Raw genomic sequence first — 19,089 nt, forward strand, 5'->3', positions numbered from 1 at the left:
GGTCCTCACCTGGGCTGGGCCCAGAGGGACTCTAGGTAATTGAGAGAGACCTCGGAGAAAGTTGCTGGGTACAAGCATGAAAGTGACTCTGCACGAACAGCCCCTCTAGGGATCATCCTTAGTCCTGCCACGAGTGCAAGGGACTGGACTAGACGACCTCTCCAGGTCCCTTCCAGTCCTGTGATTCTTCATCAGCCGTCTCTTCTCCCATTAGCAATTGCAGGAGCTGAGCCAGCCATGGGAGAGTGAATTCCCCGAGCCGGAGGGACGGGAAAGGAGATATAAAGGGATAGAGGAGGGAGAGACTGAAGGGGGCAGTGGAAGAAATAGGTGGGAATGGAGGTCCCCAGACCTCTAGCCTATGGGGAGACACTTATTGCCGCATCGCTGGGCAGATTCACTATCCTGTTAACAAGCTGAGGAGCAGAGAGAGGAAAAGCTCGTTCCTGGCTCTCCCTGTTTGCCTTGCTGGGGGAGTGTGCTGCCCCCAGGGACAATGTCGGGGAATCCCCCAAAGAGACACCTTTGGTTCTGCTCTTTTCTAGCATTTGGTTCCTAGAAAGTTAAAGGGAGGGTTTAAAAATGTCTCAGTGGGAGGGACTGGGTCTGCACTGCTGGGGGGGAGTGATCACGCATCGTCTTAGCACGACAGTGTCTCGAACGTCTGGGGAAGCGTGAGGTGAAATAAACGAAAGCCTGTTCTGAAATCGCCACCATTGCCTTTCTCACCCCGCCAGGCTCCAGCTCATCCCACCCGCCCATGGGACAGGGAAGGGAGATGGTTTCAGTGCAGCCAGTTCAGGTAGGGATTATCCAGGTGCTGGACGACACGGGACAGTAAATATATAGGGGGTGGGAGCTTCTGGGGAGTTTGGTCCGGAGGTGGGAGGGGGCAGGGTAGAGAAAGGGAGGGAGACAAGGTGTGACAAGCCTGCTGGGACTTGTTTAATTGGGGGCCTGGATTGTAGGAACAGACCCCTGAGGTTTGGGGGTAGAAATTCCCCAATTTGTGAAATAGGAAACAACCCTCCTAGACCGGGCTGGGAAAACTGACCAGACTCCCAGTGCTGGAGCCTGAACTCACTAGCCAGAGGCTGCTGTGAAATATGAAGGGGGCACCCACCAGTGAGGCTTAGGGGGCATGCCCCGTCCTCTCGCACCCAGCAGCTGGCAATGGGAAGGGTGTTTGGGATTCCTACCAGGGGGCGCCATCTCCTGTATCAGCCTCTGGCTGGTAGGCGTGTGGTGAACGGCAGACTGCCTTCCCCCTCTCTCTGCTGGGAGAGCCGAGGGGCTCCTCTTTCTCCCTCACCCTGATGCCTCCTGGTGGGGTGGGAAGGGACCCTGCTGCCTGTCTGCCTCCCAGAGCTTCCGTTTGATTGGCCCTGCTCCCCGTGAATAGTGGGGTTGTCAGAGGGGCCGCGGGTACTAACCAGGAGACTCTTGCTCTTTCAGGGGCTGGTGACCTTCGCGGAGGTGGCTGTGTATTTCACCAAGGATGAGTGGGCTCTGCTGGACCCCGCTCAGAGAGCCCTCTACAGAGACATCATGCAGGAGAACTATGAGAATGTGACCTCGCTGGGTAAGGATTCCTGTCCTCTCTGCTATTTGAAGGGAAAGTGACGAGTTAAGGTTCACATGACCCACACAATGCAACCTCAACTCTGCCCTGTTTCAGCAACACCCCAACAGGCCTGTGACACACATGCTCTGCCCTCCCTGTGACAGAACCCGTTGGGAACAGAGCAGAGGTGCAGTACAGTGCACAGTCTAACATCTCCTCTTTGCCAAGACACAACTTGGGTTTAGGTCCAGCATAGGGAACAGATGTTGCCTGCACTCAAATACAGAGCCCACTCCCTGCAGACTATCTCAAACTTGCAAACTGTTCCCACTCCTTTACCCTTGCCCTGATAATTCCTTCAGAGTCACTGCCTTTGCTCACCCCTTCCTAAGCCCTGGAGACCACTACCATGTCCGGCACCAACTTGCTGACAATTCCCGTGGCAAGAACACAGCCTTATGCACCTTTATCGAAACCACCTATAACGCTGAGCACTAAAATGAGGCACACTTGGTCTCTCACCTGGGTCCCTCGCGGTTCACCTAAATTCAGTCACAGCTCTGCCAAACTGCTCCAACGAATCCCTCGGCTGTTCAGTTACAACTCCCGTTGACACAGCAAACACAGCTGGAGGACATGCAGATAAATGCCAGTATTCAAATGTGTAGAACACAAGGCAAATAACGGCACGTTCTCTTAGTCCTTCCTTGCACCTATTGTAGATCACAGATTTTAAGGCCAGGAGGGGCTATTAGGTTATCTATATAACCCTATGTTCTATATAATACAGGCCATAGAATTTCTTCCAGTTACTGCTGTATTGAGCTGAATATATTGTATTTGACTAAATCATCTTCCAAAAAGGCATCCTGTCTTGACTTGAAGACTTCAAGAGATGGAGAATTCTCCACTTCCCTTGGTAGTTTCCAAACCATTTCCTATGGCTCTTGGCAGCTCCAGAGGTAGGGGATGAGGGCAGAGTTAAGGTTGTATTGCAGGGGTGGCACGTACTTTAATTCTTCCTTTCCTGTTTTTCAGAAGTTTAAGTTTAGCCACCCTGCACATTCTGGAAGGGCACCAGGTAGCACTGGGCAACCTTAACTCTGTGTTTATGTAGCTAATGGGCATCTCGGTTCCTTGATTTTTTTTAATAGACTTTTTTTCCACTTTTTTGTGTCTACACTACAGCTTTTGCCAGCGTAGATATGTTGGCTAGGGATGGGATTTTTCACACCCCTAAATGACTGAGCTATGCTGGCAAAACTTCTAAGCACAGGCCAGGCTGGAATCTGCAAGTAGATATTAGGGCACTTTAAAATATTGCTCTTAACCCAGAAATGTTGGTATCAGGACAAAACTTCCAAGAGGAACTCCTGCAAAAGGCCATAAAAATGCACAACACACGTTGTCTGGAAGCGATCAGCGGTAGGGTAGTGGATGTAGCTGCAATTCAATGGCCACAGCACGTCCCTTCGAGCCAACCAATTACTCTGGACAGCAGCTTGTTGGAAACCCTCCAGCTGTTAGCCTGTGCATTTCAGTCTCGTTTTGGCTCGTCACTTTGGCGCATGCCAATCTGCAATTCCAAACTCTGCGGTTCACTTTTTCAATTGTCCGTCCCCAAAGCGGCAGTTGGGTGCCATGAACCAGCTTGAGACAAATGCCAAGTGCCAGATCAGTTGATGAACAATTAGAACCATAGTTTGAGCTCCAGGTGTGTGCCAAGAAATGTTATAAGAGCTCGGTGCTCCTGGGGTGCTACGAAGCAGAGGGCTGACAGCCGTGGGAGGAAGGGGAGGGCTGAGGGGAGGATTAGAATCAGGAAGGGTTGAAGTGGAAGGAAGAGAAGGGAGGGAGTCGGAGTCAGAGACAAGAGCTTCTGGGAACTGGTTGTGGGGAGGGTTGGGGAAGTGAGACACTAGGGGGGAAGGTCCCTATGTAGGTGGTGTTGGTGGGGGAGGAACTGGGCAGGAGATCCGGGTTAGCTGGGAGTAGGGAACACTGCGGGTAATGGGAAGGAGGAGGGAGGGCTTGCTGTAGGGAGTGGGGAGGGTCTGGTGGGAGTGGGAAGGGAAGGTTTCAAGGAGGCAGAAATTTGGGCCACTTCTCTGTGACTATTTTTGTCAAAATCTCGAATGACTCCTTCAGCGTGTCCTTAGGAGGATCCTCCCCACCCCTATCCCACTTCCTGTGAGGGTTCCACAGGGCTCTGGCCTTCTTCCCCTTCTCTTCTTCCTCTGCACCCTGTCTCCGGGTGATCTCATCCACAAACACAAATTTAGCTACATCTCTATGCTGACAAGACAGAGATCTACCTGTGTGCTCCACACCTGTCTCCCTCTGTCCAAACAAAATCTTAGACTATGGCTCTGCCATCCCTTGCAGATATCTAGCTTTTGGCTTATGATTAGAGCTAAAAATGGCTAACGAGACTCTTAATAAACCCCCAAGTCATTCCCCCACCTCCTTTCTCTATCACTGTGTCAGCACCACCAAACCACGTGTCACTAAGGCCTGCAAGCTGGGCATGATCTTCCACACAGACCACTCTCTAGGTCCTCACATCCAGCCTATGACTCCATCTTGCATTTTCTTTCTGCATAACATCCCTAAGATATGGTCCTTCCCATCCATCCATGGAGCTAAAACTCTCATCCCGACTCTCATCGTTTCTATCTCAGTTACTGTAACATCCTTGCCCTGCTCATATCCATTAAAAGCATAAGAACGTCAATACTGCCCCAGATCAAAGGTCCATCTAGCCCAGTATCTTGTCTTCCGACAGTGGCCTGAGCCAAATGCTTCAGAGGGAATGAACAGAACAGCGCAATTATTACATGATCCATCCCCTGTCATCCACTCCCAGCTTCAGAGGCTTAGGAACACTCCAGAGTGTGGGGTTGTGTCCCTGACCATCTTGGCTAATAGCCATTGATGGACCTATTCTCCATGAATGTATAATGGAATGTTGTGACAAATGTCCAGTGAATTCACCTGATCTCACTTGTTTTCTTTCCCCTGAGCAGGGTTTCCAGTTTCCAGACCTGATGTGATCTCCCAGCTGGAACTAGGGAAAGAGCCGTGGGTCCCAGATCTTCAGGGCTCAGAGGAAAAAGAGCTCCTAAGAGACGCCTACACAGGTGAGGAATCACTAAACCAACTCAGAAACTCTGTGGCTAAAGGAAACAGCTGGGATTCCCTACAAAGACCTTATGAGGGTTCTGAATTTAGGATTGTCCCCAGATGTCATATCCTTAGGTCAGATATTGCTCATGGTCCCTGGGCAGTAGCTTCCTCCCTGACCTCTCTTCCCCCTGAATGTTTGATTGGGATGTGGAGGGAGAACTGATCCACTCCTCTCTCCTATGGAAAAGAGTGTGGGCAAATTCAGTTCCCGGTTTTTATATTTTTCAGTCTCTCCAGGTCGTATTTTGGTTTGCTCTCCCCTTTTGCACTCCTGTTTCTGAGGTTTCTCTCTCTGTTCCAGCAGGTGATGGGATGGTGATGGAGGAGCAGAATCCTCAGCAGGAAGATGCTGAGCAAGTGGAACTATCTGGGGCGTTAGTGCAAAGATCCAAAGGGAATGTGCCCAGGAGTTCCGAGCAGGGAAAAGCCCGTGAGAGTCAGCACAGGCCAGAGAGGCAGCAGGGCAACCAACCAGGGCAAAAGGTGGGTAAATCCATTAATTGTCAGGAAACTCATGAGGACCTCAAGGAAACCACAGCCCAGCAGAGAATCCCCACAGGAGAGAGAAACAACACATGCACAGAGTGTGGGAAAACCTTCAGTAGCCGTTCAAGCCTTATTACACATCAACGAATCCACACAGGAGAGCGACCCTATAACTGCTGTGGGTGTGGGAAAAACTTCGCTCGGCGCTCAACCCTTATTACACATCAGAGAATCCACACCGGAGCAAGACCCTATGGATGCTGTGAGTGCGGGAAAACCTTCAGTCAGCGGTCACATCTTATTACACATCAGAGAATCCACACCGACGACAGCCCCTATGAATGCTGTGAGTGCGCAAAACACTTCAGTGTGATCTCATACCTTATTAGACATCAGAGGATCCACACAGGAGAGAGGCCCTATGAATGCTGCGAGTGCGGGAAAACCTTCAGTTACCGATCAGGCCTTATTACACATCGGCGAATCCATACAGGAGAGAGGCCCTATGGATGCCATGAGTGTGGGAAAACCTTCAGTCAGAGCTCACACCTTATTACGCATCAGAGAATCCACACGGAAGACAGGCCCTACGAGTGCTGTCAGTGCGGGAAAACCTTCATTCGACACGCACACCTTATTAGACACCAGCAGATCCACACAGGAGAGAGACCCTATGAATGCTGTGAGTGCAGGAAGACCTTCACTCGGAGCTCACATCTTATTACACATCAGAGGATCCACACAGGAGAAAGACCCTATAGATGCTCCGACTGTGGGAAAAGCTTCCATCAGAGCTCAGCTCTTATGTATCATCAGAGAATCCACAAGGGAGATAAAAACCATAAAAACTTTGTCTAGGGCTGACAAAAAGATTTTTTAAAATATTTTTGCTGATTCCTACATAGTGACCTTTAAGCCTATTTGCACTATTTGTCGTCGTAGTCTCTCAGGTCCTTCCAGGTGAAAGGCCCACTTTGCAGCACACTTTTGGGATGAATCCTGTGGTCGTTTCTGTCAGCTCCTTTGTTCTGAGACAATTCTATAATAATAAGACAGCACTGAATGATGCAGGTTTGACTAGATCAGAGGGGAGTGTGATGGGAGAACACTCATTTCTCACTTTATTTTAGCTTTTCCCCCACCCCTCCATGATGACATGGAGAAAGTTCAACTGCAGTTCAGTAAACAGGAGAAACTACGTCAAGTTATTGGACATGATAGAAAGGAAACTGAAGTATTCTTATAACGCTCCAGTATGAAATGGTGAACAGCAGCACACCCCAAATTGTGCAACTAATGGAAGTAACTAGGTGTGATCACAGTGTTGTTCAATTGCTTAAGTCAATATTGTCTCAGATAATCCCTGGAGAGAATTCCACAGTAAGGGATTTAGGAGGAGGCAAAATACCCATGTATTTGGTTCCCAAACAGTTGAGACCTAGTACCTACAAGATCTCTTAACTAATCCTATGATTTAGGACACGTTGTCCCTAACTACATAGATGTGGAGGAAGCAGAAGTGGTGTTCTTGTTGAACTCAGCCTTTGTAGTGCACGTGTATCCAATTAACTGAGTGTTGAATGTGACATAGCTGCAGAAAACTAATTATTTTCAAATAGAACCCCCCCCCCCTCCACCTTTTGGTAGATTAGAGATTCGGATCCAGGCCTGTATCTAGTTCTTAACTTCGATCTGTGCCAACAGATTAAAAAAACAAACTTGGCCATTTGTTACTAACACTGCTGAGATTTTTGGTGGTTTGGTAAAGGATTCTGCTCCAGAGAAGTGTAAATTTACCCTGACCAAGGCCAAGGATTTGGCAAGAACTCAGGTCAAAAAAGCATTCACACCAGAGAAGAAAGCTATGGTGGACTATGCTCCAGGTAAAACTGTTTTTAAAACATCCTTCGCTAGTGCAGTGGCACTGACTACTGTCTCAGTTGCGAACAGCAGCTCAATTGGGAACAATTGTCCTTTACCATCTGGATCCAAAGTTTCAAGAGGCAAAGAAAGAAGCAGTTGGTGCCTTCAGAGGACATTCCTTCCCATGGATGCCAATCTTGCTGCTTTGTTGGACATTGAAGACTTTTATGATATTCAAGTGCTGATAACCAATGAGAGAATAGATGTCTCAGCCTCTAGCTCTGACCTGAGTCCTGATTCTATGCTTTTGTTTGCTCTTGTGTCTTATGCATTTGCGTCCCTTCTCATCCACCTCCTGCTACTTTGAAAGATTAAAATGTGGGAAAAGGTGCTTGTTCTCATGATACAAACTTTCCCATGTAGTGCAAGACCCCTTTCCAAAAATTGTGGCAGAAGGTCCAGCAACAAACAAACTCACAGAAGTAGCAGGCCCATTTTGGGATAAGCTACAGCTTTATACAAGGGTTCACTTGGTGGAAGTAGGGATTAAAAGAAACCTAACGTGTATGATAAGATTGTGCAATCTTTGACCCCGTTGTTACCAATGGAAACAAAATTAAATATGAAGTTTAGTGGTTAAAGAGTAAAGATAATTATATGACAATCTAAATTAGATTGTAAAACTGAAAGTTACAGCTTTTCTTTTTATCAATTTAGTTAAATCATAAAAAAACGCTTCACGTCCAGGGCCATCCAAGAGCAGTTTAAAGTTCTCATGACAAGCTGGATCTGGATGTATTAAAGTGTCTGTCCTTCTGTCAGCTCTGTCCATCACGATGATGAAAAATAACCAAGTGTAATAATATTTACTAGGGCTGTCAAGTGATTAAAATTAATCATGATTTTTTAATTGCACTGTTAATAACAATACCACTGATTTAAATATTTTGGATGTTTTCTACATTTTCAATTATATTGATTTCAATTACAACACAGAATACAAAGTGTACAGTGCTCACTTTATTTTTTTAATGACAAATATTTGAATATTTTTTATTCTGTAAAAAACCAAAGAACTAGTATATTTCTGTTCACCTAATACAGTAATTTCTCACTTAATATTGTCCCGGTTAACATTGTTATGTTGCTGATCTAGCAGAGAACATGCTCATTTAAAGTTGCCAATGCTTCCTTAGAACATTGTTTGGCAGCTGCCTGCTTTGTCCACTGCGTGCAGAAAGAGCAGCCCGTTGGAGCTAGTGATGGGGGCTTGGAACCAGCGTGGGCTGGAGGCCCCCCATCAGCTCCCCGTGCCGCAGCCACCCAGCAGGCTATCAATTGCCGACAGTTCAGCTGTCCCTGCCATGTGCTGCTCCTGCCCTCTGCCTTGGAGAGCTGCTCCTGGGAGCTTCCTGCTTGCTGTGCAGGGGGGTGGGGGAGGGGGAGAGAAGCTAGTGTCAGGGTGTCTCCCTCCTCCATCCTGCTCCTTTACCCCATCTCCACAGAGCAGTGTGCGGGGGGGGGGGGGCATAATAGGGCTCAGGAGGGACAGAGCTTGCTAGCAGCAGCTGCTGTCTCAACTTGCTGATATTACTTAAAAAGGCAATGTACTTAGTGTGGGGCCAGTGTACTTAAAGGGGCAATGCGCATCTCTCTCACACACCTACAGTGTCTCTCTCTCAGCCATGCTGTCTCCCTTACCTCCATTCATGCTACCTCATAGAGTGGGAGGCTACATTAACATGTTAACCCTTGAGGGCTCAGCCAAGTGCTACTTCACCATTTAGCACTAAGGCATTCCCTAGGAAATATCCCACCCTCTGACTTCACCATGAAAATCATCACTGCTGTGTACAGTATTAAATTGTTTAAAACTTATACTGTCGTGTGTGTGTGTGTGTATATATAAATAAATAAATAGTCTGGCAAAAAAAATGCCCTAGAACCTAACCCCGCCCCCATTTACATTAATTTTTATGGGGAAATAGGATTCGCTTAACATTGTTTCACTTAAGTAGCATTTTTCAGGAACATAACTACAATGTTAAGTGAGGAGTTACTGTACAAGTACTGTAGTGCAATCATGAAAGTTGAACTTACAAATGTAGAATTACATAAAAAATAACTGCATTCAAAAATAAAAAACACAATGTGAAACTTTAGAAAGTCCTAGTCCCAGTCAGCTATCTTTTGTTGTTCAGCAATCAGGTTTGCTGGAGATGCTTGCAGGCTGCTTACTTGTTTCTTTGTCCCATGTCCCCAGAAGAAAAAAAAACACACACACATGCAGCTGTTGCAGCAGTACATGTTAGATGCGCTGATGATGCTATGATCAGATTCATATCATCTTCATGCTTCATTCATCATTCATTCCAGAGGGCGACGGGCCATTCTGATCACCATGACAAACCAATCCAAATACCAAGTTGTCCGCGCATGTTCATGTTCATCATCATCAGAGCAGTCAGAAGGTTGATTTTTTTTTTTTTGTTTTTGGTTTTTCTTTTTCTGTTCTGTAGTTTCTTTAGAGTGCTGCTCTTTGCTGCATCTGAAAGCCTCCACCTTGCTGTCTACCTCAGATTTTGGAATTTTGGAAGGCACTTCAAATTCTTAAACCTTAGGTTAATCTGCTGTTAATCTTCTTTTTGGTCTCTGTTTTGTCTGTTCTGATCTGCTTGGAACAAACTCTTAAAATGAACAGATAACTTGAACTGTCATTATATGGCATATATAACTAATATAATATAATATGGAGCGGGGTCAAATAATGCAGAGATTGATGAGTCACAGTCAATTCAAAAATTGCATGAATGCATTGTGTAATCAGCATGGCAGCATGAAGATGGGGTCATCTGGGATGAGCAACTTACATGGCATTAGCATACAACTGTTGTAACTAACTGCAATGCACATGCCATGCCAGCTAAAAAAGTGGGTGACACCTGGTCTCACTCTCTGGGTAACACTGTGATAAGAAGTGGTAAAGAAATATCTATGCAAAATAAAAAACTGGTTTGTTAGTGGAGAGCTGAACACTGACTAAACTAGAGGACTGACTTGTTTCAAAGTTTTTTTTTGTTTGTTTTGTTTTGTTTTGTTGCAGTTGTAAAAACATTTTTAAGTTTTGTTTTTTGCACAAAGAGACAGCACTGTAGTGACTGAACTGTGGTACTTGTAATGAATGAACTGAATACTGTTTCTTTTAGATTTTGAACTTTTTTATTTTTTTTTTATAATATAAATAATAAAAAAATATAAATATTGTGTGTTAACTATTGTATGTGTTGTTTGAAAATTATAAAATAAAAAAAAAAAAAATAAAAAAAATCAAAATATATTAAAAATAATTGGTAATCTATTATTGGTGCAATTAATTTTTATTTCACAATTAATTTTTTGTTAATTTAATTAGTTTCTCAAATAATTCAGGGGTTCGGAAAAAGGGGGCAGAGGCAGCCCGGGCAGCAGGCCAGGGCCAGCCCCCGGCAGCAGCAGGGCCCCAGCAGCAGGTGGAGCAGGGAGGGGGGTCAGGGCAGGAGGGAGGTGTCAGGGGGGAGCCCAGGAGCCCGGGAGCTGGGTAGGGAGCCAGCCCCACCCCCACCACCACCCCCACCCCACCCCACATACAGTGTCCCCCCCCCCCCATACACAGTGTCACATCCACCCCCGAGTCCAGGTGCAAGGCACATGTTCATTACGTTTTACAGGTGTGCCTGACACTTACTGTTTTACTGCGCCTGAAAACCAAACAAGCCTCAGTCAGAGCCCAGTGTCAGTCATCATCTTGTCGTCTGCTGGTCAGTCTGCTCAGCAACTCAACCCCTGGAGTCTTCAAACTCAAGCTCAATTCATTCCTGAACAGATACAGAACCCCCCTAGCCCTCAGCCCCAGCTTTGCATGTCTCATACTGCTCAGGAAACTACCCCCACATCCCCCAAACAGGGTAAACTCATTAAGTCTGTTAGTCCATCAAAGGGGAATGAACCTGCCCCAGCCTTCATTAATCTGAACAGAAATCCCCAAAGACTTCAGTCAAATCACACTGGTTTAATGAACCCACTAAAACAAGTTTATTAACTAGAGAACAATATCTGTTAAGTGATTATAAATCACAAGTGAATTGGTTACCGAAGTGTTACCAAGCTAAATAGGATTTGAAAGACAAAAGGTCTCTCTTACCCCCAAACTTCCAGCCAATCCTCCCAGTTCAATGATGGTTCTGTGTCTTTCAAACGATCTTGCTACCGGACCTACCCCCGCCTATCCAGGAGTCCAGCAAATGGCCCCACTTAGATCTTGGCCTGGCACGTTCCTCACAGCTTGGGGTCCGGGTACAGCAGTTTTGCCCCCCTCAATCCAGGCTATGCTCCTTCCTGCCAGGGGCTAAACACTCTCACTACACTCCCTCCCACTGCACTGCCACAAACCCTTGCATGGCACCTGTGCTACCCCCATCATCATCCCTGGAGGCCCTAGATTATAAACTAGGGGTGCACCTGACACGCCACCTGAGATCAAGGGCCCCTCAGACACCCCATGCCTGAGATCAGGACTCCTGGCATGCTGGGTGTCAGAGCCCTAATGAAAGACAGCCCCTACACTAGAAAACATGGTCTAAATAGACTAGGAGGTGGGGAGGGGAAACTGAGGCACAAGAGGGACACACTCCCTCTCAAAGCCATGGGATTGGGCACAGCTCCGGCCAACAAGGTGGGTGTAACCCCATACCTCCGGGGTCTTGGTGCAGAATGTCAATGTGACACAGGAGCTCAAAGAAGCGTGTGTGGTGCCCATCTGTGCCCTTTAAAGCAGGCTCTCTCCTTCACCATGGCTGTGGGATCAGTGCTGTTCTCCTCACAGGGACTGCAGGGCTAGATAGGAGCCAGGGCCCGAGGCCCCAGGCTCCTAAGGTCACAGATTGCCGCATGAGCTTGCCTTTCAGTTTGCAGCCCGCAGCAAGCCTGAGCCGATCGCTCAGTGAGGGGGGAGCTGCCCTGAGCACAAGTGACGCTGCCAAGGTCTGCAGACTGCCTGAGCCGATCACTTGGCAAGGGGGGAGTCATCCTGAGCATGCACAGCGCTGCCTGAGCTGATCACCCAATGACCGGGGCGTATGGGGGGGCCTGCCCTCCCGCGTAACTATACAGCAAGGCTACGTGATTGCCACTGCGGGGCACTGCAGGCAGGGAGGAATGCAGCAGCTGCAGACACAGCCCTGGCTCAGGTAACATACCCATGACCATCACCTGCCACTAGCACCAGCGCTGTTCAGGGGCTGCTACGGCAAGCTGCTTGCTGCACTCCAACCCTCGCAGAAGGAGCTGCTCAACAGCCTGGCCTTGTGCCTGGAGCATCTTCCCGGAGACGCTCATCTAGGCTCCCTCCTACAAACAAACCCCCTCTCACACAGGCAGCAGGCAAGAGCTTAGTGTGCGCCTGGCCTCCAGAAACTGTAGTTAAAATCCCACTGCAGAGAATCACATACTCCACTTTATTTGAACCGTCCTGGGTGAATCACAGGGATCAGAGGTCATGTCAGTGCCCAGCTCTGCCCCAGCCCCTGCGTGCAGAGGAAACCCACTCCATGGCAACTCAGGAGGGAGGGGTTCACACAAGCTGCCCATGCCCCCCTCCAAAAAGGTGAGAAGGGGCTTCTTCAGCTGAACTAATCAATATACAACAATCAAACTGCATTTTACAACCCATTTGTCCATGGGCCATGTCTCAGGTGGGCTGAGATCAGCTGCCACAGCGGACCCTCGAGTGCTGGATCAGGCTCAGCATGGGCAGAGGCCACAGCTCCCCCTACTTTGCAGGTCTGCTGGTTCACAAGGCATCATGGGGCAGACCACCTGGGGGTGAAGTGGATAAGGCTCACCGGGTCCTCCTCCGTGCCCCCTGGCTGGCCCCACCAGTGTCTCCAGGGGTGCTAATGTCTTGGAACAGGTCCCCCCCGGCTGCCTCCTCAGCTGCCGCCTCAGTGTACTGGGTGCTCCAGGCCCTGGGGTCCTTGTTTTGGATCTGATGAAGAGAGGCAGGAAGTGGGGATTGAGACAGCTGGGCTGTGAACTCCCCCAGGGCCTGCCTGGGCAGCAGCAGCCCTTAAGGGCCACGGGTCTACTGCCTCCTGTGGAGGACCCCCTTGCCCAGGCACCCTGGGATACCCCCAAACCTCAGTCCCCTTGGTTGCCCATTTCCCCAAGACCTGCCCTGTAGGGTTTTAGTCTTCATTTCCCCACAGCCCCCCCTTAGTGACCCCCACCTCCAGGCACCCAAGCTTAGGCCCCCTTCGGGGCTCAGGCTCTGCTCTCCCTAAATCAGAGCCCTCCCCTCCCGGCAGGTACCTTGGCGACAAAGCGCAGGATCTGCATCTTGGAGGTCTCCTTGGCAGCCCGTGCCCCCCACTGGAACTCAAACTCAGGGGGATCTGTGTGGGGTATGCGGTTGTATTCCAGGTACCTGCGGGGGCAAGAGCACAGCAATCGGCAACCACGCCCACTTCTCCAACCCGTCAAATCCCTGCCCCCCCTCCACTGTCACTGAGCCCACATCAATCCCTGCCCCCCTCAGCCCCACTTCCTCCCAAAGAGCAGCCAGATGAGCCCAGTAACCTGCTCCCAGCATGGCCGAGTAGGTAGAGCCGTGGGCTCAGGACACCTGGGTTCTACCTCGCCTGTTACTCCTGCCCTCACAGCCCCGTGGGGTGTAGACTCCATGCCCCTCCCCTTGGTGCTCTCCATTCTCCAGAGCCCCGGGGCCAGCCCTCCTTCCTGTTGCCAGAGAGAAAATGGGGTGCTCGATCTCCCCAGCTCACGGAGAAGGGCAAAGCAGCCCAGGCTGTGTGCGTGTCCGATGCCCTCGGCACAGGGAACCGGCCTCCAGGCTGACTGCGTGAGGGGCAACGAGATAATCTGCGGCATGGCATAAACAGCCAGGCTGTGGGCTCCGCCATGGCTGCTCTGAACACGCCGGCCACCTGGGATTTGAACCGCCTGCCCCCAGGCTCGCAGAGAGAGCAGCCACCCAACCTGCTGGGCCATTGCAGCACCTCGGACAGGGCCCAAATCTACTAATGTGCAAGGAGGGTGAGTGACAGAAGGACTCCTGGGTTCTGTGCCTGGCTCTGGGAGGGGAGTGATGCCTACTGGTTAGAGCAGGGGGCTGGGTGCTAGCTCTTCACCTCCCCATCCTACTAGATGCTGTGACATTCTATACATACGTATTCCTCATTTCTAGATACAACTGTGATACTGCGCATCAAACAGGCCATGTGAGGTATCGGGGAAAGGTTATGATCAGCTGAATGTCACTGTTCTAGCTACATATTGTGACAGGGCAAGGCCAGATGGCTATAGAAAAGTAGTGAGAGATCGATAAACAAATCCCTGGTACTAGGATAAGTAAACGGCAGCTGCTCCAGGTCAATTAAGACAGCTGGGGCCAATTAAGAGCTTTCCAGAAGGCAGGAGGATGCTAGGTTGATTGGGACACCTGAAGCCAATCAGGAGCTCGCTGAAACTAGTTGTATGGTTGTCACTAAAATACGCTTTGGGTTTGGGAAGCGCCCAGATACTAGCTCTCCAGAGCCAATGCCAAGGAAAGTAACCAACCTCCAGGCGGGTGTCAAGCAATATTAACTGCTATTGTCCAGCAACCCAGATACAATTCGATGACTTACTCACAGGAGACACACTGGGGTATTGCTTCACCTTGTGACTCAGCAATGCCCACCAGACATGTCTGGACTTGTGTTCTCCAAGCACATGGACTAAGGGTATAAAACAGAGGCCCAGCATGTGGCCATGGTGTTTTCTCCTGCTGCAAGCAACAAAGACATTCAGAAGACTGAAGACTCCAACAGAGGGAACTGGCCCAGGTTGAAGGGACAAACCTGTATATTAAGGACTGCAAAATCCAGTGTGAGGAGAAACTGCTTTATCTAGATGTTGCCGAGTCTGATAGGGTTGAGTGTTTAGACTGGGCGCTTCTATTATCTTTTGGTAACTATCACTTACAATCTATCTTTTGTAGTCAATAAACGTATTTTACTGTTTATCTTTACCAGTGAGTTTGCTTGAAATGTGTGCTAAATCTGCTCAGGTTTGCAAAGGCTGGTGTATATCCACTTTCCATTGATGATGTGGTGAACCAATTAATAAATTTGCACTGCTCGTCTTGAGCAGTGCACAATGGTATATTCCTGAGGTACAAGACTGGGAGCATGGGGGGGGGGGGGAATTTGGCTCTGGTGCCTTTTTCTGTGTGATTCATGAGTGGCTCTGGGAGCAGTCAGTCAATCTAGCTGGGTGTGGGTATCCACATGTGGTTGTGCTGAGTGATCACAGCACCTGGAGGGGGTTGCTGCTTGTCACTAGCAAAACAGAGACAGCCCAGGATGGAGGGTTAAGGGGGCACAGTGGTCCCACAGTCCCAGGCTGCACCCCAGGGATCCAGTCAGACCTCACTCCCCTCCCAGAGCCAGGCACAGAACCCAGGAGTCCTGGCTCCCAGCCCACCCTGCTCTAACCATTAGACCCCACTCCCCTCCCAGACATAGAACCCAGGCATCCCGACAAGCCCAAACTTACTTTTGGCGGACAAATTCCTCAGTCACCAACTTCTTGACATCCCCAAAGACCTCGTGTCTCACTCTGGAGGGGTTGTGGATAGGAATGTGTTAATGGGGCATGGCCTCAGGGCACAGGCCCCTGCTGCTCCACCCCCACTCTGCAAGCCCCTTCATTGATTAGCTGGTGCCCAGAGAGGGAGGAGCCTGCAGCTGGCAGGGGACAGCATTAACCCCTGGCACCCCAGACCCCGCACATACCCAGGGTCAACTCGCAGTCTCCTCAACATCTCCCACACAGCAGCTGAAAGGGCAAAGTGAGAATGTCAGTCAGGAGGCGGAGCCTGCAGGGAAAGGGCAAGGCCCGCAGGGAAGGGGCGGGGCTTACATTCTTTAGCAGCATTGCCCTTCATGAAGAGGAAGCTGAGGATGACGGTGAGGAGGCCCAGCTTTGCTGTGCAATCATCCCTGCAACACACAAGAGGGGGTGTCACTCACCCAGGGAACTCTGCGGAGGACTGGGGATCTGGACAAGGAAGTAGAAGGTTTAATGGCAGAGCAAAGACCCCTCGCAAACCTTCCAGACCTGGAAAAAGAACCCTGGCATCCTGGCTCCCAGCCTCCTCCACTCTAACTACTAGAGCCAGGGACAGCCTATAGACCTCAGCCACATGGACACTGCAAGGCAGCCTTCTGGCCACTAAGGGGCCGAGGAACACAATGCCAGGATGGGGGCATGCAGGGATCAGCCATGGCAGTTTTATGGGGGGTGGGGTTTGGTGGGTGGGTGGAGCCTAATGACAAGGATTAACTCTTAAAGGCTTGGAAGCCTCTTGATGGGGGGGGGGGATGAATCTGTCATGCTGCCTCCCACCCCAGCCAGCCAGTCCCCTCCCTCTCTTACTGTTTCAGGTTCTCCACTTCCAGGCGCGGCAGGTTGCTGACCAGGATGTAGATGTGATGCTTGGGGTCTATCTCCACCAGCTGCAGCCCAAAAACCTGGGGGGGAGGGGAGGTTAATTTCAGAGAGGCATGGGATGGGGAGTGGGGTCCTGTGGTGAGAGCAGGGCATGATGGGAGGAGCCCAGACTCCCGAGTTCTATCCCTGACACTGGGAGGCGAGTGGCAAGAGGAAAGGGCTGTAAGTAGCCAAGATAATACCGACCAAGAACATCAAGGCTATGTCTACACTACAGACATAATGCAGCTGCTCTATGCTGGCAGGTAGTGTGTATCCTGTGTAGCCACTCTACGTCGGCCGGAGAACACTCTCCTGCTGACATAACACTGTCCACATCATCACTTTTGCTGTTGAAACTTATGTCGGTCGGGGGGGTGTTTTTTCACACCCCTGACCGACAAAAGTCCGTGCAGACAAAGCCCAAGGCAAACACAACAGCTTTAAAAGATTTTTAAAGATCACTCAGCTGAAAGATAGTCCCTCATGCAACAGCACCCAGCACTGACTGGCAGGGGAGAGTGCCCTCTGCCAAGCTCCCCGCAGCACAGTACCCCCTAGTACCCAGCACTGATTGGCAAAAGAGAGTGCCCTCTGCTGAGCCTGCCCGGGGAGTGTGTCCCCAGCCGAGCCCCCCGTTCCATCCCCCACAGCATGGTGACCTGCTGGAGGGTCCTGCCAGCTCGCTTAATGATCTCAGAATAGACGCTTCTGTAGTCTTTGATGACATTTTTCAGGATATCTATAAGGGGGAAGAGAGGGAGACATGTTACAGCTATTCCCATGGCTCCTAACACTCCCTGCTGGCAAGACAGTGCCCCTGCAGTGGTAACCCTCCAACCCAGCAGGGCCAGTAGCAGAATCATAGAATATCAGAGTTGGAAGGGTCCTCAGGAGGTATCTAGTGCAACCCCCTGCTCAAAGCAGGACCAATCCCCAACTAAATCATCCCAGCCAGGGCTTCGTCAAGCATGACCTTAAAAACCTCTAAGAAAGGAGATTCCACCACCTCCCTAGGGAACCCATTCCAGTGCTTCACCACCCTCCTAGTGAAAAAGTTTTTCCTAATATCCAACCTAAACCTCTCCCACTGCAACTTAAACCAGAAGTAGAATCCACAGGTCTGGAGTTGTAACTTTTTAATGACTGTTTCAGCTACATTCCCCTCCTCATCAGATACTCCTCCCAGGGATCCCAGAGCCTGCACCACGGGGATCTAAGTTGAGTCTCTGAAAGTTTCAAACATTATTGGTGACCCATACGAAGGGGATTGGGAAACGAGGACTCCTGGGTTCTGTCCCTGCCTGTGAGGGGAGTGTGGTCCAGTGGTTAAAGCAGGGACCACTAGAAGCCAGGACTCCTGGTTTCCATCCCTAGTTCTGAGAAGGGAGTGGGGTCTAATGGGTTGGAGCAGAGGAGGCTGTGAGTCAGGACTCCTGGGTCCTCTCACTAGGGGGGGGGGGGGCGGAAAAAGGCTAATCAAAACATGCAGATGCAGCACAGAAGGGGGAGGCCAGAGAAAGTCACTGTGGCCAAATGGCTGAGTCCTGGCTCTGCTGCCTCAGAGATCTGGATTCAGACTGAGTGGGGAACAGAAGTGGCCGCAGGGAGCCCCTCTGCTCATGTGAAGGGGACTGTAGACCCCCCCGCGCCCCCAAAGTCCATGACCATCTAGCAGGCCTCTTACCTGCCCGTTTGATGGGGATTTTCTTCTGATCCTTGACCAGCAGGTACTGCACCAATTCGCTCACCTGCGGGTGGAGGACAAGGTGCGTTACCCAAAGGGAGGGGGCTCCGGGGGGGGGGGAGAAACAGGCCCCCCCACGCGGGGTTGCCAGGGTTGGTTGGCTGGATTCCTGGGGTTTCACCCCCTGCCGCGATCGCTAATGCGAGATTAGCCTGTAATTCCTGGAGACGGCGGGGCAACCCGGGGGGGGGGGCTGCCAACCCCCCCCCCCGTCACAGCGATCCCCGCCCCCACCCCCACCTACCTTCTGATCCACCTGGGCCGGCGAGAGTCTCTCCAGGCTCCGCTGCACCTGGCTGGCGCTCTGGGTCGGCGCGAAGTCCTCGTCCGCGGCCAGATCTTCCCCCTGCGCAGGGCGGGAGGCGCATCAAAGCGGCAAGGGGGGGGGGGGGCGCCGGGCCGATCCCAGCCGGCCCCGGGGAAGGGCCCCCGGGCTCGCTCCGTACCTGGGAGGGGCCGGGCCCCTTGGTGCGCCTCTTCTGCGCCATCGCGGCCCGGCGGCTCCTCAGCCCAGGGGGAGGGGCGCGCTGGCACCCGGCGCGCGGCCTCAACCCGCCGGTTCCTGCTCGCGCCTCCCTCCGTTTCCCTCGCGGCCTGACAATACCCTCCGCGCATGCGTCACGTCACCCCATCGCGCGCGCGCGCGCGCCCTCGCCTCCCGCCAGCCCCGCCCCCGGTAGCGTCACGCCTCACCTAGCCCCCTTCAAACGCCCCGCCC

The 19,089-nt window shown here is 50.8% G+C and overlaps 2 protein-coding genes across 2 annotated transcripts; one reads left to right on the forward strand and one right to left on the reverse strand.

Moving 5' to 3' along the window:
- Positions 1-1,548: 1,548 nt before the first annotated feature.
- Positions 1,549-7,961, forward strand: LOC120385204 (zinc finger protein 34-like). The gene is made up of 3 exons (XM_039504320.1): positions 1,549-1,582; positions 4,591-4,704; positions 5,052-7,961. The coding sequence occupies exons 1-3, from the start codon at positions 1,549-1,551 to the stop codon at positions 6,092-6,094; spliced, it is 1,191 nt and encodes a 396-aa protein (XP_039360254.1). The 3' UTR covers positions 6,095-7,961.
- A 3,185-nt stretch (positions 7,962-11,146) lies between these two features.
- Positions 11,147-18,979, reverse strand: LOC120385193 (non-structural maintenance of chromosomes element 3 homolog). The gene is made up of 10 exons (XM_039504297.1): positions 18,818-18,979; positions 18,616-18,717; positions 18,312-18,375; positions 17,287-17,366; positions 16,571-16,665; positions 16,055-16,134; positions 15,928-15,970; positions 15,689-15,751; positions 13,445-13,559; positions 11,147-13,121 (listed from the first exon to the last, which is right to left on the reverse strand). The coding sequence occupies exons 1-10, from the start codon at positions 18,857-18,859 to the stop codon at positions 12,975-12,977; spliced, it is 831 nt and encodes a 276-aa protein (XP_039360231.1). The 5' UTR covers positions 18,860-18,979; the 3' UTR covers positions 11,147-12,974.
- Positions 18,980-19,089: the final 110 nt, after the last annotated feature.

This window comes from Mauremys reevesii, linkage group 17 (assembly GCF_016161935.1).
Source record: "Mauremys reevesii isolate NIE-2019 linkage group 17, ASM1616193v1, whole genome shotgun sequence".
Taxonomy (NCBI): domain Eukaryota; kingdom Metazoa; phylum Chordata; order Testudines; family Geoemydidae; genus Mauremys; species Mauremys reevesii.